Source organism: Copadichromis virginalis, linkage group LG3 (assembly GCF_057382275.1).
Source record: "Copadichromis virginalis isolate Kocher_CV1m ecotype Utaka linkage group LG3, C_Virginalis_male_GT1.1, whole genome shotgun sequence".
Lineage (NCBI taxonomy): Eukaryota > Metazoa > Chordata > Actinopteri > Cichliformes > Cichlidae > Copadichromis > Copadichromis virginalis.
In genome coordinates, this window is record NC_140620.1 from 25,216,143 (window position 1) to 25,242,553 (window position 26,411).

At 39.0% G+C, this 26,411-nt stretch overlaps 4 protein-coding genes across 9 annotated transcripts; all 4 read left to right on the top strand.

The window, feature by feature from the left end:
* Positions 1 to 1,672: 1,672 nt before the first annotated feature.
* LOC146713628 (myelin-oligodendrocyte glycoprotein-like) lies at positions 1,673 to 4,585 on the top strand. The gene is made up of 4 exons (XM_085449336.1): positions 1,673 to 1,812; positions 3,788 to 4,165; positions 4,277 to 4,354; positions 4,445 to 4,585. The coding sequence occupies exons 1-4, from the start codon at positions 1,740 to 1,742 to the stop codon at positions 4,531 to 4,533; spliced, it is 618 nt and encodes a 205-aa protein (XP_085305462.1). The 5' UTR covers positions 1,673 to 1,739; the 3' UTR covers positions 4,534 to 4,585.
* A 1,285-nt stretch (positions 4,586 to 5,870) lies between these two features.
* On the top strand, positions 5,871 to 10,228 carry LOC146713629 (uncharacterized). Of its 2 annotated transcripts, none has more exons than XM_085449141.1 (6): positions 5,871 to 6,078; positions 7,467 to 7,535; positions 8,394 to 8,771; positions 8,862 to 8,954; positions 9,044 to 9,145; positions 9,224 to 10,228. In XM_085449141.1, exons 1-6 carry the CDS (start codon positions 5,952 to 5,954, stop codon positions 9,256 to 9,258), a joined length of 804 nt encoding a protein of 267 aa, XP_085305267.1. In that variant the 5' UTR covers positions 5,871 to 5,951; the 3' UTR covers positions 9,259 to 10,228. The 2 variants fall into 2 exon arrangements, with proteins under 2 accessions (XP_085305267.1, XP_085305276.1); XM_085449150.1 differs by having other exon boundaries at positions 9,047 to 9,145.
* Positions 10,229 to 11,564: 1,336 nt separating this feature from the next.
* LOC146713630 (myelin-oligodendrocyte glycoprotein-like) lies at positions 11,565 to 16,495 on the top strand. Of its 4 annotated transcripts, XM_085449108.1 has the most exons (5): positions 13,506 to 13,613; positions 15,127 to 15,504; positions 15,596 to 15,688; positions 15,789 to 15,889; positions 15,964 to 16,060. In XM_085449108.1, exons 1-5 carry the CDS (start codon positions 13,532 to 13,534, stop codon positions 16,000 to 16,002), a joined length of 693 nt encoding a protein of 230 aa, XP_085305234.1. In that variant the 5' UTR covers positions 13,506 to 13,531; the 3' UTR covers positions 16,003 to 16,060. The 4 variants fall into 4 exon arrangements, with proteins under 4 accessions (XP_085305242.1, XP_085305234.1, XP_085305218.1 ...); XM_085449116.1 differs by lacking the exon at positions 13,506 to 13,613 and adding an exon at positions 11,565 to 11,678 and having other exon boundaries at positions 15,789 to 16,494; XM_085449092.1 differs by having other exon boundaries at positions 15,789 to 16,495.
* A 600-nt stretch (positions 16,496 to 17,095) lies between these two features.
* On the top strand, positions 17,096 to 24,520 carry LOC146713631 (myelin-oligodendrocyte glycoprotein-like). 2 transcript variants are annotated; one of them, XM_085449162.1, is made up of 5 exons: positions 17,096 to 17,399; positions 21,201 to 21,578; positions 21,713 to 21,796; positions 21,887 to 21,996; positions 22,075 to 24,520. In XM_085449162.1, the coding sequence occupies exons 1-5, from the start codon at positions 17,210 to 17,212 to the stop codon at positions 22,111 to 22,113; spliced, it is 801 nt and encodes a 266-aa protein (XP_085305288.1). In that variant the 5' UTR covers positions 17,096 to 17,209; the 3' UTR covers positions 22,114 to 24,520. The 2 variants fall into 2 exon arrangements, with proteins under 2 accessions (XP_085305288.1, XP_085305295.1); XM_085449169.1 differs by having other exon boundaries at positions 17,103 to 17,399; positions 21,890 to 21,996.
* The last annotated feature ends 1,891 nt before the right edge of the window (positions 24,521 to 26,411 follow it).

Genomic DNA, 26,411 nt, shown 5'->3' on the forward strand with positions numbered 1-26,411 from the left:
TTGATGACACACCTGATGTTATCAAACCTCCAGTCAGAGTCTTTTTTCCTGCTATGCTGGTGTAAATCTGACCAGTAGAGCTCAAAGTTCATCTCCTTCAAGAAGGAAACTTTCCATTTCTACTTAGTCAGACTTCTTGTGAAGTCGTCCAAACACAGAATCGACACATTTAATGACACTACATTAACTGTGACACAGGTTTTTATACTGAACACTGTGGTTTTCGTGAAAATGCTGAAGTTCTTCCCTCAGATCAGTAACATGTAGTAAAACAGCAGTGCTGACCCGCAGCTTCCTCTCTGCTCACATCAGGCTGCTCTCGTCCTTCTACTCCCACATTTATACTGTGAGCACCTCGGACAACATGCCGTCACATCATCACAACACATCAGCTTCTTCCTCCTCAACATTCATCTTTACAGTCTGATCTGCAGCTTCTCTGCTCCTGACTCTCTCTCTCTGGTTTCTACACAGAGAGGAGAAAACATCCACCTGCTCCACCCAGAATCAAAAAGATGAAGAAAGAAGATTTCCTGCTCTACTGGACAAATAAAAATCCCAAGTGACAGCAAGGAAGACAGAATGACTCAGCATGAAAATCTCTAACTCCCAACACTTATGTGATATGTGTTTTGCATTAAAGCTGCACTTCAGTTACTTCAGATTTACATTTAGTTCCACATGTATCATTTTAAAAAAATCCACACCCTCGCCTCTGTAGTCAGCTGACTTTATGGTTTTACCAAGTGATCTGAAACATGAGACTGAACTAAAGAAGCACAAACATCGCTTCCTCTAATTGCCACATAGACTCACCAGTGACTCAGCATGACGCATGTGAAACATGTCCAGTGTTCTGTTTCAGGGACTCGAGTAAGCTCCCCAATCTCAGTGTTCAAAATGACAGTTGTAAAATAAATTCACTTGCAGAGTTGATGGTCAATACTATCTAAAAAGACCACAAGTGTTGTTGTACTTCCTTTATAGTCATTTAAAACCTCAGGCAGTGCCTGTGTGACCCATCTGAGTTTAATTCCAGCTCCTGATTTAAGGCTTTTGCATTCATCAAACCATATCTTTAAAGGAGTTTTAGTCCATTCGTTTAAATTATTTTTCTGTTCCAAATATAATTTTTTATCTCCTAATATTGTCTGTAGTGGTCATTTTAATTGTGTCACATCTAAATATTTCCATTTTGCTTCATACAAAGGATCACACCAATAAATTAAGTATCTTAATTGTGCTGCTTTAAAATAGCTTTCTAAGTTTGGGAGGGAAAGTCCACCCCGTTCCTTAGGTAGTTGCAATGTTATTTATCTAACTCTGGGTTTACGGCCCTTCCATATAAATCCCGAAATCATTCTGTTCCATAACGCAAATTGTTTGGCTGGTATGTGTACCGGTATAGATTGAAAAAGGAAACGCAGTATTCAGCAGTCGCCTCCTTGTTCTGACACACACCACTAAACTATTGACTACACACACTAACTACACAAGATTTGCGCTAAACGTCTAAACGTATTTTTTTGCGCAACGCAGATTTTCTGTGCGCAGAGACCGTGCCAGCAGCAGTGAGCAATTGCGCACGCGCGCAGCTTAGAGGGAACATTGCTCGTTACCGTATCTGGATATTTGAAGACTAACAGGTCATTCATTCATACATCCAGTGAAATCGAGGCAGGAGCACAGACAACCTCAGGTTTGATTAATTAATCCACGGACTCAGTGTTCTGTGGACCATGTCTGACTTCTATTGTGGACTGTGGACTTCTATTCTGTGCTCGGCTTTCAGCGTGTGGACTCTGGCTGGAGGTAAACGTTACTGTCAGCTCACAGCTGTGTGTTCTTCTTCTCCGTGTCGCTGTGAGTGATGACAGTTATCAGTGAGTTACTTTGACACGGAAAGAAGTTTCAACGAGATGATTTAAGCAGGCTCTCCTTTGCGATGAGCGGCTTTACCCCGTTTAAGCGCTCACAGAGGATTAATTATAACGGACAACACTGAACAGGCTGAAAGTGTGAGTGTGAACGTGGTGTCTCTGTTAATACTGCAGGGCCGCGCGTGATTAAAGTGTAATAGAAGACACGTGCTATACTTTGCTGTTTGGCACCAACATCTGACAGGTGTGGAGATCTCCCGGTAAACGTTAAAACCGTCCGCTGAAAAAAAAGAGAGACTTAGAAGCCGCATCTGGCCGTATCCATCCACCCATCCCATATCTATGGAAGCCCGTTACCACCACTAAGGAAAAAAAGGATCTATAACTCGAGTTATTTTCTCGAAATGTTGAGAAAAGTAACTCGAAATTTCGATTTTAGATACTTGATTTTTGGGTTGTTTTTGTTTGTTTGTTTGATTTTTTTTTATTGCAAACGGGCTTCAATACGTATCCGTCCCATGAGTCAGTCAGTGAGTCACGGAGAATTGTTGTAAAGTATTTCATCAGTTAATCAGCTCAGAATTGATGTGACTGAACAAAAGGACGTTGTGACATTTAATAACAACTCATTTGTTTTAAATGCTTAGATGACATTTGGACTTTCCAAATATAAGCAGCTCTGGTGATTTTGGTGACTTTGTTGTTTATCTGCCATGTAGATCATGTTTGAATAACCACCAATAATCAGTTATTGCCTGATATACGCAGACATCCATTTGTGTTAATCGGTTAGGCTTCTACCCTGCTGTGCTACACATCCTCCACAAAGACAGCTTATGAGTTAAATGTGAAAACAGCTCTGTTTTGTAGTTTTAAACGCTCTCTGCTTCTTGCTGTTTCTTCATCTCGTCTTGTAACTCTTAGTACCCCAAAGACTGAAGAAATGGAAGAAGACAAAGGTGATTCTGTTTAAACTGGAGCTGAAACAAACAAAAAACCTTTGCCTTTCCTTGTCATGTCTAACGGTTGACATGTCTCTGGCCTGGGAGGGTTATCATGAGCATTTGATTAACAAATTAATGAAATTAAAGCCGCAGTGTTGAACAGTTTTGAAGAAGGTAATCCAACTTTTTCATGTGTTAAACCAGTTTTGTTACTTGTGGCTTCCTTCAAAAACTTGATGGATGCTTTTGTTTTTGAAGAGGTGATAAAGAATAGAAGTTCAACGAAATTGACAGAACTCAGAAACTCGACCTGTTTATTTGCATGGTTAATCCCTAAAGGGCCGTCTCTCTAAAGAGGAATCACTAAAACTAAGAAATACTCATTGGTTATGTCTGAAATCTCTCAAACGTATAGTGAGTGTTATGGGCCAGAGAAATTTATTTTCTTGAAGTCTTTCAAAGATAGAAATGGCAGAACCTGACTTTATTGACCTTGTATTCCAGTTTCTTCACATATAAAAGCTGACAGAGTCCCACATATTGAACCTTCAGTGGTGTTGTGACCTATGACGTGCAATGTCACTATCACCCTGTGATCATATGGGTCCTTATGGACACATGACCTGAGGTTTATACACAACCTCAGCCCATGTGAACTCTTACCAGGTCCCAGGCTCCTTAATTCCACTGACTCGGCATCACTTATTAGAACTAAACAAGGCTTTAGGGTGAAACAAATCTCCCATGAGTTCTCTGTTGGTTTTGGAAACATTGAGGAGGACTTGTTTCATTCAATAATTTAGTCCCAGAAACACCTCTGCAGTAACACCACAAAGACTCATGGGCCTGTTCATGATGTTCAGGTCTTCAGTGTGTAACTTTATAGAGTTATACACTGACGATCTGAGGATCTGTGGAAATTCTGTAGGAGTTCAGGAGAATTCATTTTCTGCCTGTTTCCAGGTGAGGTTCTGGTGATCGGTTCAAATCTTCCAATCGTTGCTGCTCCGGGTGATGATGTCATCCTGCCGTGTCACCTGGAGCCCATGTTCGATGTCCAGGGTCTGACGGTGGAGTGGTCCAAACCCGACCTGAAGCCCGACCCGTCGGACCGGCTGAGCCGAGTGGAGTACGTTCACCTGTACAGGGACAGGAAGGAGGTCCCCGACATGAAGATGGCCTCGTACTTCAGGAGGACTGAGCTGTTCATGGACGACATGAAACATGGGAACATTTCACTGAAGATCCTGAACGTGTCGGAGGAAGACAACGGCAGATACAGATGTTTCATCCCCAAGCTGCAGAGCAGAGTGAAAGCTGCTGTTGTTGAACTTGTAGTCGGTCAGAAGATTTGTTTCGGTCATGTTTGTGGTTCCCAACAGTTTTGTGTGTTTTTTCTGTACCATTACAAACCTTCAGTTTTATTTTATTTATTTTTTTCGTGACTTTTAGAGCCAAACCACGTTAAAACCTCAACGACAGAGACGTCGCTCCAAACGCAAGATCATCAGGACAAAACTCTAAGAAACGGTGAGATAACAATCCAGTTCTTCTCCTCATTATTTCTGTTTGGGTGACATTTTTGTGCATTTACCTTTTTTCCTTTGTTGACATCACCAGGGTCTCTGTGGTCATCATTGTCATCGCCTTCATGTCCGTTGCTGCTGTCGCTGCTTTCTTTGCATAATTCTATTAGTGCATTTTTTTAGAAATTAAAAGTAAGAAACAAACAAACACAAATAATGTTGATTCTTGCCATCAGACTTAATTGGATTAAAAAAAAAATCTTTTCAACTGTTTTTTTAAAATCAGAAACAGCCAGAGGCAAATGAGAAAAACACTTTTTATTTTTACTGGATCTTCAGTCAGGTTGGATTCAAACCAACAGCCAACAGCACCAAGATCATCTTCTATAACAGGAAGTGAGCCTAATTTGAACTTTGACCCCAGCTCAAGACCATGTCCAGTTTATCGAGCTCATTTTCACATAAAGAAAGTGTAGAACAAGAAAACAGAGAGTGGAAGATCAGAGGATGTAAACAGGAAATATTTCTTACAGACGTCTTCAGTCAGAGTTGCTGCTGTCAGACTCTAGAGGATCTGCTTGGAAACATCAAGCAGTGAAACTGATGGATTTCCTCCTTCAATACAAAACTGTGAAGTTCAGCCTGGAGAAGAAACACTCCTCAGCATGTTTAATGAATATTTATTGTAATGTATGTTTGCACTGATTGCCGATCACGCTTCAACTGAGTCGTCCTCGGTCAGAAGGAATGGTACTCCACAGTGATGTAGTTCAAATAACTTTACTAAGGAGGTGGCAGATGACACCAACAGGATGTACAGCGTTGGTAGGGAGGCATTACAGTATTCACATGCAGGTAAAGGGGGTGTGAGTGTGTATATGGGTGTGTGTGTGGTCATATGGTAAGCACGCACACAATATTAACTCACACAGGAATGCAAGTAAATACGTTACTCCTCCGACACACCTCTCATCTGTCCTGAACTGCGCTGAACACGTTCCCAACCGGAAGTACAGATACCGAGGTGCATCATGGGTAACATAGTATAAAACAGCTACAGTGAACAAGCGGACTTTTAACATTTATTTAGTCTCACTGTGTGAACTTATTTAAATGTTATACCTGAGTATTTAAAGAGAACTTAAATCTTCAGTGAGACCTTAAAGCGTCTCCGATGGACAAATTAAAGGGTTAAAATCCCCCCTGATCATTGCTAACTAGACTGAAACAAATCATCCCCAAACACCAAGACTGTTTTGTGTTTAAATATGTTCAGTTTTTTTTACAGCATCCGATACAGATCAAAGCGTTAAAGGAAATTTAAAGGTTTCTCTCTAGGTATGGCCTCCTTCCATAGGCAGGGGGTATATTTATTGTGTAAATATGTCTGCAGTTCAAAGTGATGGAGAACAACACTTGTTTATAGCTCAGTGATGGACTTTTATTTAGTAAGACCTACATAACTGGGTGAAAGGGTGTTCCAGCTCATGACTGTGTTGGCTGGTCGTGTTTTCTCCAGGTGTTTCTAGTCAAATGACTAAGGAAAAGAGAGAGAGAGAGATGGGCGGGGCTAAAGAAGTAGCCTACTTGAACGGTCCACGATGATTCGGGTTATTCATTCAAAGAATATACGAGCCATGTCTGTGTACAGCTCGCTGGGTGGAGACTCATCCTCACTGTGGACTTTCATCCTGTGCTCAGCTTTGCTCGTCTGGACTCCCGTTCAAGGTAAACTCACAGCTACATTTCATTCACATTTTCAAGAAATAAACAAGCCGAGTTCCCTTTTAGCAGTTCAACTTTGTTGTGTGTCACTGTGAGTAATGACATCAGTTAATTACTTTTGAGACGTAAAATAATGTTAAATTGTGGTGATTATCAGGCAGGTTCTGCCCCGTATGAAGCGGTTTCTTCCCATTTGAGCGTTGATAAGAGTGTTATGTAGGTCGGATAAAGGCGATGATCCACTGAGCATTCTAAAGATGTGTAAAGGTTCGACACGCCTATTTACGTCAGACGCGCCACACCTGTTTCTCACAGCGTAAACAAAACGCGTGCGCCACATTGCTGCCTAGCAACAAGAACGAAATAAGGTAACATGTCCGGTGTGGAAACTCGCTAGAAAACATTAAATATAATCTCTGATATCACGTAATGACACAGTTTGAAATGAGCCGCCATTTCGGCGCAGTTGTAAGGCCTGATCACGTGACTGATTTGTCCAATTAAATTCAGTCACGTGAAAGTCTTGATTTTACATATCGTTAGCTTCATAGCATAATTGCCTAAGTCATTTGACTAAGTCAATGACTTAGGCAATTATGCTATGAAGCTAACGATATGTTTCACTTATTCTTGTAAATATTTTTAGTCAGGCTTTCAGTTTAAAGTTTCCATTCTGCGTTAGATTTTAAGTTACTGTCCTACTCCACTGTTTTATGAGGTAAACTCCCTGAACCTACCGTACAAAATAAGAACATAGAAGAAAATCTAGATTAACTTGTACCTTTTTATGGATCTCCTGCTTTGTTCTGAACAGATATGTTCACCTTGGAAGGGAAGGGGTGCTTAATTTGTGTGGTACACACATTTGATCTTTCTAAGAATATTCTACTGAGTTGTAAATTTACACATGTCATAAGCTCATTTATTGTTTGGTAATCATGACTCTGCTCTTTTCAGTCTTGATTTAATTCCATCATTGAGTCATTTCTGGGAAAACCCCCACCACACATCCAGTTAGTTAATCACTGGTGACTAGACATAAAAGAAATTCAATTATATAGGGACTTTTGTGTATGGTTTCTTTATTATTATTATTATTATTATTATTTTATCTGACCTGTTATCAGGGTCAAGGAATTATTTTGTGAATATTTCTAACTAATCTATATAGAAAGCATTAAACATCACAATTTAATAAAACATTACCGAATATAAGGCAAAAAAAGATTATATTAATTAATTTCCATATGTTTATATGTTTTTGTTTGTTTGTTTTTAAATATATTCATGTTCAGGCTTCATGTTTTTGTGTATGATGTCAGCTGCTTGTATAATAAAATCTTCTCTATCTTCTCATGATCTCTTCTGAAGTTGTGAATTTCTTTTTCCAGTTATTCCGACGTCCCGTGATGGTACAGGAAGTCTTTCTAGAAGTCCAGAAGTCTTCAGCAGTCAACTCGGTAACGTCTCCACACTGTAGAACTTAATTCTCTTAAATTACATTGAATTTATTTAAGAAATCATGGCCTTACGGGGGGGGGGGGGAATAATGTCAGCAAACAAGGACTGAATTAAACCAACGTCACACAAACCTAATATACTGAATATTTGCGTTGTTGTTTCCACACAAACACCAGAAACCACATCATACATTGTGGTAAGGGGATGAATTAACACTATGTTCCAATATTTTTAGCCGACATATGCGTCCATCATGGCTTTCCACAGATGAGCTAGTTTTGGCTTTAACAACCTAATTCAGAAGAATTTGGTTAAAAGTCTCTGTGGATTAAGGTTTTTTTTTGTCTTCCTGTGTCTGGTTACTGTAATTTCATTGTTCTGGATCAGCAGGTACCCACAGGAACCCAGCATTTTACTGTCTGTCTGATGATCTCATGATGATGTCACTTATTTACAGAGATTACTCACAGAGGAAGCTGTTCAGGTTTAGATTAAAGCAGTTACGGACCAGACTGTTTCCCATGATCAAAACTTTGAATCCCTGACACTGCGTGTGTCTGAACCAGCACAGATATGCCTCCATTTAAACCGGATGCATTCAGCTTAATTTATTCTGCTGTAAATTCACATCCTGATATTGAGATCCCTGTCCTGTTTACCAGTAGACTGAGGAGGACTTCTTTCTTTAAATAATTTGATCTCAGTAAGAAACATTTCTGGAATAACAGCGGAAACACTCATTTGGCTGTTCAAGATCTTCAAGTGTTTGTGTGTGTGTCACTTTACAGAGTTATACACTGAAGATCTGTGGAAGTTCTGCAGGAGTTCAGGAGAATTAATTTTCCATCTGTTTCCAGGTGAGGTTCTGGTGATTGGTTCAAATCTTCCAATCATCGCTGCTCCGGGTGATGATGTCATCCTGCCGTGTCACCTGGCGCCCATGTTCGATGTCCAGGGTCTGACGGTGGAGTGGTCCAAACCCGACCTGAAGCCCGACCCGTCGGACCGTCTGAGCCGAGTGGAGTACGTTCACCTGTACAGGGACAGGCAGGAGGTCCCCGACATGAAGATGGCCTCGTACTTCAGGAGGACGGAGCTGTTCATGGACGACATGAAACACGGGAACATTTCACTGAAGATCCTGAACGTGTCGGAGGAAGACAACGGCAGATACAGATGTTTCATCCCCAAGCTGCAGAGCAGAGTGAAAGCTGCTGTTGTTGAACTTGTAGTCGGTGAGAAGATTTGTTTTGGCGATGTTTGTGGTTCCAAACTCAAATTTTTATTAACAATTTATGACTCTTATGTTTTTTTGTGTCTTTTAGACCCAAACTACGGGAAAATCTCATTGACAGAGACACCACTGCATCCCAGAAACGTCCAAACTCCAGATCCTGAGGACACGACTCAGAGAAACAGTGAGGAAAAAAAATCCAGATTTATCTCTGCATCATTTCTGTTTTGGTGACGTTTTTGGTCCATTTGTGGTGACCTTTTTTCACCTCAGCAGGTCGGTCCAGGGTCGCTGTGCTGATCTCCATCATCATCACTGTTTCTTTACTTGTAGTCGCTGCACTTGCTGCTTATTTCTCTCGCCATCACACAAAAGGTACATCAGAAACAAACACAAACATGTTTTTGCTTCTTGTGCCGTCAGACTGACTCATTATTAAACTTCTTTTAATAGAAGCATTCGGGGGACCAGGGGATCCAAAGTCATAACAATTACTAGTGCTTTGCACAAAGGATTGTTGGTGTTAATGGAGTGGAGAGCGTTGGTTTATCTTTTCTGGATCCTGACAATTTGGTTGGGGATTCAAACAAGCAGCCACAGGGAGACACTTCAGTCCAGCAGCACTGAGATCATCATAAGGTCACTTTTACAAAAGTCTTTAACAACTATCAGATAAAACACAGAGTGAATGCTACACAGTAAATAAATGAAAGACGTTACATGTAAGTTATTATCATCATAAATAGCAAGAAGTCTGAGAGCACGAAGCTCTGCTGAGGAAAGTATTTACTTAAAAAAAAAGTTTTCTATTTTGTACGTATTCGTTTTGTTTTCTTTGTTTGTTTGTACTTTATGAAGTTTGCAAAGTAGTAAATATGTGATAATAATCTGACAGATGTTTACTTTGATTGCACAAACATTATGTAGGAGTCATGGATGAATAACAGGTATTTATTTGTAAATAACTGACTATATAAAACTTGAGCTGATTATTTAATTTTACACTATAGTATATTTCTGACTAACTGGGCAGCTTACCATCTTTCTCTGGGGTCAACTTAAAAAAGCTTTTATTTGGTATAGAAATTCACAGTTAACCTCGCTGATGTGAAGCATGCACTTGACCATAGATAGAGAGATGGTGTCTTTGATTTTTAAATGTTTGTCTTGACATTTGTTCTACTTATTTTTTATGAACTTTAGTGTGTTTCTTTTATTTGTCTTTAATGTTTAAAATCACCTTCTTCCTGCTCTTTGTAAACTTTGTTTTTAAAGTGTGTTATAAATAAATTATTCCGTGCCTCATATATATTTATTTATTTATCATTTCTGTGTGTTGTTTCCTGTTTGCATTTTGTGAAGTTTTCAAACTGTTTGATTAGATGAAAGTTTGTATTTTTGTGAATTATTTTGTGTTTCACAGATATTAAAATGCTCTACAGAGTTTTATTATTCTTAGCTCAGTCTGATGCAGTCATCTCTTACTGCTTTACACACATACACACACTCTTACTCCTTTATGTCTCAATTAATGTCATGTATGATGAAGTTTTCATTAGTCTCATGTTTCTGACAGTTTGATGGGAAACATGCACGTGAGGAGCTACCTGGATTTAATTTGCCAGGTCTGGTAGTCCTCGTCTTGCTCCTTATCACAAACTAGCTTTCAGGGCCTCATACAAAAACAGTCTTAACCCTCTAAAATAAAAACTAAAACTACATATAAAAAAAACAAAGAGTGACATTTTAGTTAGCTAAAATAAAATCTAAAAATTGTCAGAAAATGCAAAACTATAATAACTCTTATAGCCATCTCCAGGACTGTTTTTGTTTTGTTCCACTTAACACAGGTGCAGACTCAGTCCTCAGTCCTGTATGTCACTGAATTTGTCAGAGACTGTGGTGGCAGACCATGGAGTTGCAGGCGAGAAGTAGCACCCAAATGCAGGACTCTTGTGGTGAACAGTGAATTTATTTATAAAGTGCACAATGAATCACTATTTACAAGTTCCAGGCACTGGGGTGGCGTGGCGCTTCCTCCCTGATCCACACAGTGCAAGTGTCTATAAAAAGTGAATAGTGAAAACAGCAAACTCCTACCAATACCTGAAGACAAAACACATTGATGACTAGACGATCCTTACTTTAGCGAGGGTTTTCTAAAATAGCAGACCGCGGCTGTACTGACAAGTCAGAAGGAAGAATCGGCACCGACTGGAGCTCAGCCACACTCTTAAATAAGGCGCTGATGACGAGTGGCAGGTGTGGCTTCCTCCAGCGCAGGAACACTTGCAGGATCACGATCTGGCAACCCAAAACATCTGGGAGCATGGACACAAATACACACACAGGGAGACGGTTGAAGAAAACAACCAAAAGACTACACTCAGAAAAAAAAGCATATTTATACAGAAAGTACAAGTCACAGTGATTTAGTGATCATTAAAATGTGTTCAGAACTGCTGATGGTTCATCTCAGACGCACGATATGATATCCTCGTGTTGGTGTTGTTGGCACATAGATGATGACACACTGCTCTCCCCTTGTGACTGCCGTCAGCAGCAGTTATGCAGTTTATGGTAATTTCATGGGTGTAAGTTACAATAAATACATTAAAGTACTTTCTTTTTAATAAATCATATTTAATGTATACATTTTTGGTTTAACAACAGACATTTAAAGGTTTTACAGAATGTTTCCAGGGTGGAACCAATGTTCAGTCTGTTGTTTGGGGTTGACAATATTTTCATTTACACTTCACACTCGGTAGAGAGCAGCATGCTTTCCTTTCTCAGTTGGTGGTAGAGCTATGTAGACGCATGCAAAGAAGTTTCCCGGCTATGGGGAAAGAGTGTGCACTGCGAGATGTGTTTTCATTAACCCCTTCAAGTTCATGCGGCCAATGAGGTTTGCAATTTGTGTTTTATATGTTAGTAGAAAAATTAGATGTTTGTTTGTGACAGAACTGTCAAGTTTATGTTGGTCATTGTAAAGGTCAAATTGAGAATGTTTTTTATGTTGTTGAATAATATGCTTTATTGTTTATTCTCTATGATAACAACTTATTGTGAAAACTGATCACTCTATGTTGTTTGTACAGTTCAAATGGTATGGTTGGTGCCACTTGTGTCCATTAAATGCAGTAAAAGTCAAGAATGCCTTGAGTCCGTTTTTCAACTTTGAGGAAGCTGACTTTATAATTTGAAAGTATTGGTACTGGTGTTGGCAATACTGTAGTTAATCAGTATTGAGTCGATACCAAAAGTTCGAGGATCACACAGCGTTGCTCAGAACTCTTCATCGTCACCATCATGAAGACCATGAAGAGTTGAGAGTTAATGATCGTTATTCAGGCTACAGACGATCCGCAGTGACATCTTGAACTTAGCTGATTTGTTCGTGAACCCGTGTTAAGTGTTCACATAGTAGACCCACACAGGGTCTCAGATGGATACGTTGATGCAATGCATCATGGGAGTTGTTGTTAATTCCTCCACCAAAACAGTCTTAAAGTAAAAAAAAAATAATAAAAAAATAGAAGTAAAAAAGTAACTTTTACTTTAAGAATCAGTGACTTACAAATAACATCCCTTCAAATTTGCTTGTGTCTAGACACGTAGGTGTGGGTAAATCCAGAGCCTGTCTGCACACTCACAACGTTACACCGATAAAAAAGAAATGCTGAGATCTGACTTCATATCAGGATCTGTTAACGTTTTTTTTAGCTAACCATAGCGCAGTGAAACACATCGCATATTCAGATGATTTAAATCATTTCACAGAAGAAGGATCAACACATCAGCGGAGACGTTCAGAGGGACTTTCAGCTGATTCAAAATGAATCCAAAGACAGTGAGATTAAAGATTAAATCATAGTAAAAATAAATAAATAAAATATAATCAACAGTATTTTCAGAGGGGTCAGAGCGCTGAGAGAACAATCATGGCAGACAAACAGATGACCAAAGCAAATACAGCAGTATTTTGTCTTTCAGTATCATAAGAGGCACAGCAATATTTTAGTTTTATGGTTTTATTTTGTTCGCTTTATCTTCTCCTGCAGCATGAGTTAGCATCAATGTTCTGAGTCATCAAAGTCATGAAGCTTGTGACAAACACCTGTTTTATCTGCCAGCTGAATCTAAAAATAATCACGGGGTTAACCGCGGGGATTTATGGGAGTTTTTGAAGACTTTGGAAACTTTATTTTGTCCCCTTCATCGAGTTACAGTTAAATATTATTGTTTGTTATAGATCATGTTTTTTTCTAATATTTCCGTGGTCCGAGCTTTTCTATAGCAATGAGTAATTATTGTTAACAACAAAGAACAACTGATCTGGTGATCATGTTGTTTGATAACGAACGTTAACGGGTCAAGGCTCCGGGTGTTTCCAGATGTTTCTGGATGTTTCACGTTTGGAGTTCCTGATTTAAAAATTCTGGCATTAAATTGCTAGAGTCAAAAACATGTTTATCTGCGATCATGAGCGCAGTGAGTTTACTGATAGACACGATGAATTGTAAGATTTATTTATTTATTCATTCATATATAAACGAATATCACCAGTTAGCCTGACCACCTGTTAAATCGCGCAAACACTGTGAAGGACAGAAATATGTTCAGCAGCGGAGCAAGTCAGCTGTTGCTGTATTCAACCAATCACAGACGAGTGATGCGGGAATTTAAAGCCAGTCTCGCTTTGACTGAGCAGGAGGCAGAAACACAGACCTGACTGACTCAGTCCGTGCTCTCTCTGCGATGTCTGTGTGCAGCCCGCTCTCTGCCTCGCTGTGGACTTTTATCCTGTGCTCGGCTTTCAGCGTGTGGACTCCAGTTCGAGGTAAACGTTACTGTCAGCTCACAGCTGTGGTTTCTTCTCTGTGTCGCTGTGAGCAAAGACAGTTATCAGTGACTTACTGACACGGAAAGAAGTTTAAACGAGATGATTCAGGTTCGCCCCTGTGATTTGCGGCTTCCCCCCGTTAATATAGCAGGTGGACTGTGTGAGTGTGAACTTGTCAGACTGCTGCTTCTGTTAATGCAGCAGAATTTAAAAAAAAAAAAAATTATGTTTAAAAAATATAATAGAGCGTTTTTGTTTCTGACTAACACACAGGATGAAGTCTGTATTGTACTGAGCTGGTGTTCTATCATCACTGAGTGGAAACGACTTCATTTAGAGGGTGTATGAGGAGGATGTGAAGGGTGGAGTAAAAACAGATGATTAGAGTTGGGTTTAAAGGTTTGGGTGGAGCACTGAAGGTTTTATTAACACTCAGTTATTGGTTTTTTTTTTAATCACTGCTCTGTTACAGGTTATCTGAGGCAGAGTCACTGAGCCTAGCATGAAGTAGAACAACACAGCTTTAGTGTACTAAAGTAAGAGAGCTCTGACTGTAAGTGAAACATGCTCTACAGTCTGGTTCAAGCTGAACAAGCTGATTTGATAATAAATCAAACGAGGAGCTTTGACTTTAATAACTCATCTTATAAGACTAACCAAACTAATCAGATACTCTGGTCATGATTCAGCAGCTAGCAATGCCATGTGTGAGTGACTCACAGGAACTTCTGCTCTCTAATCTCATCCATACATACAGTTTTAACTGATGTGTCTGCAGGAAAGGCGTCCGTTGTCAAAATCTGAGTCAGACCAAATATGTGGATCCATCTTGGAAATAAGCAGCTGAGTCTAGTTTCTAGACTTCATGTGTCTGCAGATCACAGGCAATTATTGCTGAGCAGCATGTGTATGTAGGGTTCGTTATATAGTTACAGAAACACATCCTCCACATTATGAGTCATTGTGAAAAACTGACAGAAGGCAGATCTTCTGCTGTTTTGTTGGTTTGCTGTAAGACCACGTCCTGCTGATCCAGTTATCAACATGCTGCAGCTTCATCTCATGATCTTCTTAAACTCTGGGTAGTTCAAAGACTGTCACTGTGACACGAAGCAATGAAAAGAAGTCATGATGACTCAATCAGAAATCTGAATCTGATTAATTAGCACAAAATACTCCATGTCGTTGCTTTCAGTGCCTTTTGCTTTTCTTTGTCTCATCTGATAATCAGCTGAACGTCTCTGAGTTGTGAACATTAGTAAACTGAGCCTCGTCTGCATTTCCTTTAAACAGATTATCAGGTTTGTGTGTGTGTGTGTGTGTGTGTGTGTGTGTGTGTGTGTGTGTGTGTGTGTGTGTGTGTGAGTGTGTGTGTGTGTGTGCGCCTCAAAAATCTGACTTGTACCTAAAATGTTCAGTGTGACTAGAAATGTTTAGAAACACATTTCTAGTCATGAGGGTCTGTGGGAGTTCAAAGGGTTTAACTTTTTAATTTTCCATCTGTTTCCAGGTGAGGTTCTGGTGATTGGTTCAAATCTTCCAATCATCGCCGCGCCAGGTGATGATGTCATCCTGCCGTGTCACCTGGAGCCCATGTTCGATGTCCAGGGTCTGACGGTGGAGTGGTCCAAACCCGACCTGAAGCCCGACCCGTCGGACCGGCTGAGCCGAGTGGAGTACGTTCACCTGTACAGGGACAGGAAGGAGGTCCCCGACATGAAGATGGCCTCGTACTTCAGGAGGACGGAGCTGTTCATGGACGACATGAAACACGGGAACATTTCACTGAAGATCCTAAACGTGTCGGAGGAAGACAACGGCAGATACAGATGTTTCATCCCCAAGCTGCAGAGCGGAGTGAAAGCTGCTGTTGTTGAACTTGTAGTCGGTGAGAAGATTTGTTTGGTTTTTTTTTTTTAGCCATTTTCAAAGTTTCAGCCTCATTTTACAAACAGACGCTGACTATGTGTCTCTTTTAGATCCAAATGTCTCTGAAACCACGACGATGGACATGCTGCTGCTTCCTAGAAACCTCCAAACTCCTGATCCTCAAGATGTGACTCAGAGAAATGGTGAGAAAACACTCCAACTGTTCTCTGCATTGTTTCTATTTTTGTGAAGTTTTTTTTCTAAACTGTATGTTTGTTTTGACCTTGTTCATTTCTACATCAGTAGGTCGTTCCAGGGTCTTTGTGGACGTCGCTTTCATGGCCTTAATATCAGTTGCTGCTTTTGCAGCATATTTTTCCCATCGCCTGGTTCAGAAACAAAAAGTGAGAACCAAACACAAACATGTTGTTGCTTCTTGTGCCCTCAGACTGACTCATTATTTAACTTATTTTAACAGAAACATCGAGAGGATGAAGGGACCCAAAGCCAGCTATGACAGTCTTGCTGTATTTCTTAAGAGGCTGATGATAATATTTCATGAAGCATTAAAATTTATCTTTACAGAATAATTTCACCTCCTCACTGCGTACGACTCTGGATACTGTAGCTCCTGTAAACAGGTCAAAGATAAATCAACTCAAGACCTGCTGCAGGCTCATCTCATCAGTGAAAATAAGGGCAGTACGACTCTTGCACAGAGAACAGAGCCGGCAGCACCTGCTGCACATGAGGGAAGTTCACATGCAAAGACCACAGTGTTCATTTTCAGCTCTGCTCCACCAGCTCCCCCTGGTGGTTGGGGAACATACTGCCGGTTGGGCACAGTAATAACAGGAACTATTTATACTGTTTGTACGGTGCATAAAACAGTTACATATTTATGTAAACGTATTTATTTATATAAAAACTGAATTAAGCTGGACAGGCTGTGGTTAGTTTTTTAATAAAAATACACATTTGGCCTAAATTCACTGCTCTTGTATTGAAGTTTGTGTCACAGTGGGAGGCGGGTCACATATTGGCCTTAACACTTATATCACTGGGTAGCATTAGCAATTTACAGCCAGCAGATTCTTTTGTTTGTTTGTTTTCTTTCCCTCAAAAAAGGGATGGTGTGATAAAACGTTTTTTCAAGCCTTTACTTGGTATTTACTACAAAATATGTGTTGTTTTAATTGTTTGTTAATTTTCCACAATTTCTTATTTTGTTTGAATTCACTGTTTTGCTTTTGTCTGTAGAAACACTTTGCGTTTTCTACCTCCACATAGTAATAGTTACGCAAACCAAACAAGAAATGCAACAAGACATTTGTTATCTCTTTGTAAACCGGTGATTCATTGTTGTGACATCCCTCCTTTTGATATATACTTATATATACATGTACTTTATTTATTTATTTTACTGTTTTAATATATACAAAATCATTTGTTGTCAGGTGACATTTAACAACAATTCAATCTGTCATGACAAAGATGTTTTTCTGAAAACAAAAATCACATGACAAATGGCAATTTAAAAAAAGAAAAGAAAAATCTAGAACTGTAAACAAATATTGCCAAGGAAACACCAAGCATACCAGTTAACCCGGAAAAGCGTATTGGCTATGTCATTTTAAGCCAATCAACACAGAGAGGGGTGGAGTTTAGATCCGCCCATATTTCCAAAACACACTGAGAGTATTTGAGCAACCGGCGGAGAGAAAATGTGTCAGAGAGAATATTCGGGAGCAGGAGGCAGAAACACAGTCGAGAGGAGCCTTCATTCATTCATTCATTCATTCAGACTGTGTACTTTATCCACCATGTCTGTGTACAACTCGTTCTTTGAGGACTCTTCGTTCCTGTGGACTTCTATCCTGTGCTCGGCTTTCAGCGTGTGGACTCTGGTTCAGGGTAAGCGGATATTTTAAACGTTACTCTGAGCTGCAGTTTAATAACATTTTATGAATCAAATCAGCCAAATTAACTATTATCAATTTTCCTTTGCCGTGTGGTATTATAAGCGATGACAGCTTTCAGCGAATTACTTTGACATTACATAATAATATATTAAATGTGATGATTCTCGGGTAACTTCTCCTCTAACGAGCGGTTTATTTTCGTGATTTTATTTTGATCCACCGAACAGTCTATAACTGTGAGTGTCATGTCTGTGTGTGAAGGTTTAAGGCCGATACTGAAGCCACACGAAGCAGAACCCTGAGTTTATCACAATGTAAACAGTAACCATGTTTGTTCTGTTTACACACGTGCTTAGCAACACTTCCGGTGACGCGATAACTGTGGCGATTCGGGGAAAACCAGCATCTGGTTATCTGAAATAATGACGTATACACTAACTAAACATCCGGTTTGTCGCATGAAATGTTTTCAGAGACTCGTTTCGCGCAGTCGTTGCTGTGAAATTTACAGTTTGGAATGAGCCGCCATCTTGTTTCAGGCTCAAACCTGAATCACGTGATTTTCGTCCAATCAGGGCGGCTCTAATGTGCTGTGACCTAGTGTATGTGTGTAAATATATATTTCTATTTTTAACGTTAAATGAAATCGAATCAATTTACAAAAATTATTAATTAAAAAAATTTAAGTGGACTGGAATACATACATTAATAATATATGTTTCAAATTTAAAAAACGTGTAATCCCAAACAACAACCAATAAATATTTACACTTTAAACCGAACGAATGAAGCAAAGTCTAGATACTTATTATTCTTGTATAGCCCTGAGCTCAGCTTAATCTCATCACAGTGGATATCAGGTGGAGAATGAAGCTGAACAAGTAAATAATGACAGGATTAAAATGAATAAATTAAAAAATAATGAATGAATGAATAATTATCCAGTATGATGATCAAATGCTTGGCTGGGTTGCAGAAGATTCACATTAATAGTTAGTTGTTTTAAAACGATTAACCTGTAGCCTCTTATGGAGCCCTCCTTTGTTTTACATAATCAGGTAGTTCATCTTGGCAGAGAAGCAATGTTTGATTTGTATTGTGGTTTCTTTTTTCATATTTTATTGATATTAAGTTGTATATGTTGTAATCATATTTAATTTTTTGGCAATTATGATTTTGATATTCCCAATGGAAATTTAGCATTCAAGTGTCCTTGCTCTAAGTTTCTAAACAAGGGGTTGATGACTGTGTCTTGTCTATTATTACTTTGACTTTATCAGAGTTACAACTAATGAATCACTGTTGTAGGTAATATTGGTCACTCTACATGATAACAGCACTCACAACCTGATATGATAAATTAAATATTACCTGAAAAAACTAATTCAATGAGTTTGAACTATTATTCTTAATTTTTTAAAAACAATATTAATATTCAAATTTTTTTTCATATTTTTCTTTTCACGATTCATGTTTTTGTCTATGGTTGCATTATAAACTCTGTTCAAACCTTTTCCAGTTTGATTGGACAGTTTAGTAAGTTGTGGATTTCTTTTTCCAGTTAATCTGACGTCCCTTGATAGAACACAGTGTCTTCTAAAAGTGTAGGAGTCACCTTCAGCAGCCATCGCGGTAACATGTCCACACTTTGAAATTTGTTACACTGAATTTAAAAAGTAACGATCAGTGCCTGCAAAAAATGCTATCAAGAAAGGAGGGCGAGCTAAACCACACTGTTTATGTTGAATGTTTTATATATGGACAATACACCCTTACTTTAGCAATTTTTATAATGAATCCAACTTAAAATAAGACAGTATTTATATTATCAGTGAAGAGACAACGTTTGGTCCTGTGTTTCACTGCACAGTTTCAGGACCGAGTGGTTAAACCTCAGCACTTAATAGCTTCACTTTAGCTTAATAGTTGCATTGTTTTTGCCACACAAACACCAGAAACTGCATCATACATAATTATAAATCTAGACACAGTCCCATGAATGTTTGTGCCTGCTATTACAGAAGTGTATATCTGTACAGTTTTTATACTCACCGTGAAAAGGGAACTTACACTAAGTAATTAGAGATTGCTTAATGTAAGCAGGTAACCTTAAAAAAGGAAAATATTGTTTTATTGATCAGAATTTGAATTCTCGTGAAGAGCCTTCTCTAAAGGCAAAAAGCAGATTTAAAACTAAGCAATGTATAATGAATATGTTGTTTATTCCTCCCTGTAGAATTAAACGGAGGGATTTCATATATTTATAAAAACAAAATAGTTTTACTAAGGATAAAAATTCATTCTAATCTCAAATGTCTTCAAATCTTTTACGTTTTTGAGCATTTATTGCTAAGATACAAAATGTAAATCTTACCTTATATTTTATACCAAAAGAGCTCAAAAGGGGAATAAATAAATGAAAAATAAACCCAGAAAACAACAAAGAAATGTAAAAAAAAAAAAAGTAAAAAGCTTACGCTTAGAAAGAAAAGAGACTGGATTTCTTTAAGTTTCATGAAGCTGTCTCAGGAGTCCCAGGTTTTTTAAGCCATAGTGGGAGTTTTCCCTTAAGAGGGTTGTTGACACACTATTTATCATGTGCCTCATCACATGAGCCAAGATGTGAAAAAGAGTGTGGGTCATTATCACCAGATGTTTCGGGTGAAACCGCTGTGAGACCTTGCCTCATCCTATCACGTGATCCATTGAAATCGACTGACGCAAGATGTGAGTGGGCGTTAAGGTGTCTGGGGAGGGATCTCAAAACTGGATTATAGATGGCAGACAGTTGGTGTCGTAAACCCCCGCCTCTGTTCAAAGATGGTCGCTCACAGTGGACATAGATGGCGTCTTTCACTCCTCTTTCAAACCATCTGTCTTCTATGTCCAATGTGTGAACATGGATGACTGACAACTTACACAGATATAATGAACATTTAAATAAAGCACAATCAAAGTATAATCCAATGATACATTAATGAAATTAAAATATTTACTGTTTATAAGGCAGCAAAGCGTTTCTCTTTATTAAAGACACAAAGCTGAGCCTGACACATTTAATCTCATTACAAAGTTACAGGCAACAGTTCATCCTTGGGGGTGGGACATAAATATTAGATGGTAATCCAACCAAGACGATGAGATATTTCAGTCCAACAGAAATCAGCATTCTCTCTTTATAAAAAAAAATCACATATTTAAAAAAACAAAAACAAATTGCATGTTACATAACAAAAAGAACATGACTTTGTTTATTCCCCGAATCCAAACGTTCCTTACATAAACGCTTGAGTTGAAGACAGTAGGAATGGTTTTGGTTCTTCGAAGAGGTCTTCTCCAGGTCTAAATACTGACAGGAAGTCGCAGGTATTTCAGCTTCGAGGTGGTCCTGTGAGTCGCTGAGCCACCCTACCAACATGGTTTATTAAGAGCCAAAGTGCCACAGTGTGACCAGGATGTTCTAGGTGTTTCAAATAAGAGTTAAAGCATCTGCATGAACATAAAACGGGAAAAATAATTCTGGCAGCCTTTAACGCAAGGGCTTGAGACTACAATAATCTGGATGGCTGAAAACCTTCACAGATATGTCACTACTTCATTTAAACTGAAGGATTAAACAGTTCTTTTTACCAAATATACTGAGGAGTAGTTGTTTCATTTAATTTGGTCCCAGAAACACTTCTGCGGTAACAGCACAAAGACTCATGGGGCTGTTAATGATCTTCAGGTCTTCACGGTGTAACTCTACAGGGGTCTGTGGGAATTCGGGAGGTTTAATTTTCAATATTTCCAGGTGAGGTTCTGGTGATTGGGTCAAATCTTCCAATCATTGCTGCTCCGGGTGATGATGTCATCCTGCCGTGTCACCTGGAGCCCACGTTCAATGTCCAGGGTATGACGGTGGAGTGGTCCAAACCCGACCTGAAGCCCAACCCGTCGGACCGGCTGAGCCGAGTGGAGTACGTTCACCTGTACAGGGACAGGCAGGAGGTTCCCGACATGAAGATGGCCTCGTACTTCAGGAGGACGGAGCTGTTCATGGACGACATGAAACACGGGAACATTTCACTGAAGATCCTGAACGTGTCGGAGGAAGACAACGGCAGATACAGATGTTTCATCCCCAAGCTGCAGAGCAGAGTCAAGTCTGCAATCGTTGAACTTATAGTCGGTCAGAAGATTTGTTCAATCCAAACTGAACTTTCAGACTTGGAATCATGCTTTGTGTATTATTTTAACTCATTTCCAAACTTTCAGTCTCATTTTATCAGCTTATTATAACTCTAGTGTTTATGGTCTTTTTAGATCCAAATTTTGCTAAAACCTCCACGACGGAGACGCCATTGCACTTCCAAACTCCAGATCCTCAGGACGTGACTCCAGCAAACGGTGAGAAGTCAAATTTTCTCTGTCACTTGTGTTTGGGTGACATTTTTTTGTCCATTTGTGGTAACCTTGTTTATTTCTCGTCTACGTCAGCAGGTCGATCCAGGGTCTCTGTGGTCGCCGTTGTCATCACCTTCATGTCGGTTCTGGTTGTCGTCGCTTTTTCTGCATGTTTCTCTCGCTGCCTTCATCAGAAATTAAATGTAAGTAAGAAACAAATAAAACACAAACATGTTGTTGCTTCCTGTTAGACTGAGTCATTATTCAATTTCTTTCAACAGAAGCTTTCAGAAGGCAAAACGACCCAAAGCCAAGTATAACTATTCCAGGTGCCTTGCGAACGTTGGTGTTAATGGAGCCGAGACCATTTGAGATTTATCTTTCCTGGATCTTCACAGTCAAGTGGAAAATTTAAACCAGCAGCCACTGGGAGACACTCGGGCCAAGCAGCACTGAGGTCATCATAAAGGCAGTGGATTTTATTTATCGAGCTCATTTTCAAAGAAAAAGAACATTTAAGGATTTAAGGACTTCCTAGTCCCTTTAATGCAAGACTGAAGAAAACCTCCTCTGCTCAAGATGTAGAAGGATGAAGATCATATTTATTTTTATGGATTTGTATTAACTTGAAGACTTAAAATTCTAACTTATTAAAGTTTTACACCTTACTGGTTAAGGACAAAGTAATTCTTCCTAAAAGCTACTAGTGATGGACAAATTAAAAGAGGAAGTCCTCCCTGAAATCGATTTGCTGCTTTATTTAGAAAGTTTTATTGGACATTTCCAGCTCAGTGTGTTGGAAAAAGATTTTTCTATCAGTGTGGATCTTGGAGATGCAGAAGATTGTAAAAACATCAACAGGATTTGATGTAACCATAAAGTTTGGAAACCACATTCAGGACTTTTTGTTTCTTCATGTTTACCAAATCAGTTTAATGCAAGTCTGAATCAAAACAGGTCGGTTATCGTGACACTGATGTGGAGAAAGTGTTTACTTACAAAGGCTGTCCTGGATGACATCATGTAACTGATTTTCACATGAGACTTTATGTTTTTAAACTAATTTATCAAATTTAGCTTGAAATTAGCTGGTGGGCAGATCTCTACGACAGAGTCAATGCATTTCTTAAGCTGATACAGAGCTCCGGTTTATGTAAGGAAAACTAGAAGTGTCTATATTTTTTCATTTTAAGTTACAAAATAAAGATACAAACAGATTCTGATTTAAATTTTTGTTGCAGTTATCAGTGATAATTTCGTCATGTACATTTGACCTACCTCTGGTAAACGACACAGCTAGCTCCCATTCTCCTTGTTTCTCATGGAAATGCAACAAAATATCAGCGCTTATAGAAGAGTAGAGCAGACATGTGGACACGTTGATGCCAAGGAAAAGCAGACGCTTTGTGAACCGTGTGGGGCAACTCTCACACAAGCAGCACTTTATATGTTAGACAGTCAACTTTAGACTCAAAGATTTAGCTGCTTACTGGAAATGACTAAAACTACATCAAAATTTACTTTCAAAATTAACGATGACTGAGAGACTAATGCCTAGCTGTTATTTCATTCCTCTTTAACTGATGACCTCAGACAGATCCTTCACTGACCAGTCTAATAACCACTCCCTGAACACCAAACGCCTGCAGGCAGGGCACCAAGATGTTGTTTGTGCTGTTTGTTGTTTATTGCTGCTTTTATAGTTTATAGCGGTTATTTTGTATTAAGAGTCACAATGTAGCTCCATGTACCTGCGCTCTGCATTATAAGCTCAAACATACCCAGCAAACATCCTGAGAGCCTCTCTCAGGTCAAAACTGACCATAGTACGATTGTTTCAGTCAACTCAGAAGTTTGTGTGTTCAATTCATGTTTTAGGCTTCATTGGACCAATTTTTTCTTTTTGTATATTTTGTTTTGTTATAATTGATTAAGGAAGAGTAGAACACAATTTTAGGACACAAAATTTCTTATCGTAGAAAGCAACAACATCCAGGCCACGGATGTGCATTTTAGATCGAGGGCCACATACAGCCAACTTTGATCTTAAGGAACAGACTGGAACAGGTCAGAATGGAGTCTTTGTTGGGCCGATTCTGGACCCTGGGCCTTATGTTTGACTCCCCTTATCTAGGCGATGTTAAAGAGTAGATCAAAATGATGTCTGTAATGTCTACAACTTAGTTCAAATTTAAGTTTGGAACATTTTTTTCTAACCAGGATAAAAAACAAAAAACAAACAAACAAACAAACAAACAAAAAACAAGTTATTCAACATCAAAATGTTTGCTGGGTAGGTGAATATTTACAAAAAAAGGCCTTTATCTGCCTTTTATTATTTTTGCTTATTTTAATTTGTGTTTTTCGTTCCCTGCTTTAGCACTTTATTAACTGCACCTTACATTTATTTCAGCTCATTTGTCGTTAAGGCTTGACTTTCATTTTCTTTTGCTTTTGTGTAGAAACTTTGTACAAATGTTCCAGTTCTAATTAAAAGTGTTGCACGCCTCATCAAACTGGTCATATTTCATTACCACTGTTGTCTTGTGTGTTTCACAGACTGAAAGAGCCACTGCTTCTGCACTGAATTAAAGTTGTGTGTCTTTGTGTGTCTTTGTGCATCTGTTCTGTTGTGTACAGATGGATACTGGGACTGTTCACAGTTTTGAAGATTTTATATAAAGTTCATTCTCGGATGGATTTAAATAAAGTTATTTTTTATATGAATACAGTGACTGTGTGTGTGTACTCATATTCAATTCTCTGTGAATATCTATTTTAAAATCATTGGTCTCACACGTGCTTTTTTACACCATTTGAAGCAGAACCATCTGAAGCCTTGTTTTTTTGGAATTTACATGTCCTGTACAGTTTCTCGCTCTGTGGCGAGCTAGTTTTCCTCGCTTTGCATGCAATTTAAAGACAATCTGTGACCCTCCCTGCTTCCCTCACAGCCTCTATGGTGAAAACACTCATATTACTAATAAGACTTACAGTAAAATATGATTGCTCACAAGAGTGACACTACTCCTGTTTTTCCCATGCATTATAATTTTACTTAACTTTAGGCAACATTACAGAATAATGGATGAGAAAATGTGCGAGGGAGGATAAATGCTTAGGCGAGACAGTCTGGGAAGAATAGTTTCTTGTTTCACGTGGGTTTTTATTCCACATGACTGAGAGTCGAGAGAGTTGTCCCGCCATCGTTCATAATGCCTGAGGTGTTCTGGTGTCCAGTAGAGCCATTTGAGGGTCTCCGATGCTAGCCTCCCAGCCAGCCCTCACATCTCGGGGCAGAGGCCTCTGTCACTGGCCCTAGATCTTGTCCCATTTCTGGCCTACTCTGTGAACTCTTCATTTATGTTTTGACTTGTGTGCGCCCCCTTTGTCTTTTGTCCTTGTCTTTTTCCAACTCGCACACTCACACTTGGATAACATTTTAATCAGTGGGTTAACTTTTGGTAGGTAGAAAAGAAACAGAAGATGACACTGGACTGGAGATAGATAAAGCAGCAGTGGGATGGACTTCTCCATCTCCATATTTTGGTACCCCACAAAGAATGTGACGTTGAACAACATCCCAGCAGCAACAGGTTTGGTCCCAAGAACTACACACTTTGCCAAGAGTACTGCTGCTGATGTTGAAACTCAGAAACCAGTCTTACTTGTTATCATCTATCGTCCACCTGGGCCTTACAGAGTTTCTCTCTGATTTCTCAGACTTTATATCTGATTTAGTTCTCAGCTCAGATAAAATAATTATTGTGGGTGATTTTAACATCCATGTAGATGCTAAAAATGACAGCCTCAGCATGGCATTTAATCTGTTAATCATTTTCAGCTCTGCTCCACCAGCTCCCCCTGGTGGTTGGGGAACATACTGCAGGTTGGGCACAGTAATAACAGGAACTGTTTATACTGTTTGTACGGTGCATAAAACAGTTACATATTTATGTAAACGTATTTATTTGTATAAAAACTGAATTAAGCTGGACAGACTGTGGTTAGTTTGTAATAAAAATACACATTTGGCCTAAATTCACTGCTCTTGTATTGAAGTTTGTGTCACAGTGGGAGACAGGTCACATATTGGCCTTAACACTTATATGACTGGGTAGCATTAGCAATTTACAGCCAGCAGATTCTTTTGTTTGTTTGTTTGTTTGTTTTCTTTCCCTCAAAAAAGGGATGGTGTGATAAAACGTTTTTTCAAGCCTTTACTTGGTATTTACTACAAAATATGTGTTGTTTTAATTGTTTGTTAATTTTCCCCAATTTCTTATTTTGTTTGAATTCACTGTTTTGCTTTTGTCTGTAGAAACACTTTGCGTTTTCTACCTCCACATAGTAATAGTTACGCAAACCAAACAAGAAATGCAACAAGACATTTGTTATCTCTTTGTAAACCGGTGATTCATTGTTGTGACATCCCAGGTTCAAGGTACAAGGTTCTTTATTTGTCACATGCATAGTTATACAAGTATAACACACAGTGAAATGTAGCCGGACACGCTCCTCGATATGTGCAAAAATTTGGGGGGGGGGGGGGGGGGTGTAGAGGAAGAACATTATATATATATATATATATATATATATATATATATATATATATATA

What these genes read in the sequence shown, in the direction of transcription:
- LOC146713628 (XM_085449336.1), top strand. Translation starts at nt 1,740, where the DNA reads ATGTCTGACTTCTATTGTGGACTGTGGACTTCTATTCTGTGCTCGGCT. An exon ending in CGTGTGGACTCTGGCTGGAG is followed by an intron (nt 1,813 to 3,787) that starts GTAAACGTTACT and finishes GCCTGTTTCCAG; the next exon opens with GTGAGGTTCTGGTGATCGGT. An exon ending in TGTTGTTGAACTTGTAGTCG is followed by an intron (nt 4,166 to 4,276) that starts GTCAGAAGATTT and finishes CGTGACTTTTAG; the next exon opens with AGCCAAACCACGTTAAAACC.
- LOC146713629 (XM_085449141.1), top strand. Translation starts at nt 5,952, where the DNA reads ATGATTCGGGTTATTCATTCAAAGAATATACGAGCCATGTCTGTGTAC. An exon ending in AGTCTTCAGCAGTCAACTCG is followed by an intron (nt 7,536 to 8,393) that starts GTAACGTCTCCA and finishes ATCTGTTTCCAG; the next exon opens with GTGAGGTTCTGGTGATTGGT. An exon ending in GGACACGACTCAGAGAAACA is followed by an intron (nt 8,955 to 9,043) that starts GTGAGGAAAAAA and finishes TTTTCACCTCAG; the next exon opens with CAGGTCGGTCCAGGGTCGCT.
- LOC146713630 (XM_085449092.1), top strand. Translation starts at nt 13,532, where the DNA reads ATGTCTGTGTGCAGCCCGCTCTCTGCCTCGCTGTGGACTTTTATCCTG. An exon ending in CGTGTGGACTCCAGTTCGAG is followed by an intron (nt 13,614 to 15,126) that starts GTAAACGTTACT and finishes ATCTGTTTCCAG; the next exon opens with GTGAGGTTCTGGTGATTGGT. An exon ending in TGTTGTTGAACTTGTAGTCG is followed by an intron (nt 15,505 to 15,595) that starts GTGAGAAGATTT and finishes TGTCTCTTTTAG; the next exon opens with ATCCAAATGTCTCTGAAACC.
- LOC146713631 (XM_085449162.1), top strand. Translation starts at nt 17,210, where the DNA reads ATGTGTCAGAGAGAATATTCGGGAGCAGGAGGCAGAAACACAGTCGAG. An exon ending in CGTGTGGACTCTGGTTCAGG is followed by an intron (nt 17,400 to 21,200) that starts GTAAGCGGATAT and finishes CAATATTTCCAG; the next exon opens with GTGAGGTTCTGGTGATTGGG. An exon ending in AATCGTTGAACTTATAGTCG is followed by an intron (nt 21,579 to 21,712) that starts GTCAGAAGATTT and finishes TGGTCTTTTTAG; the next exon opens with ATCCAAATTTTGCTAAAACC.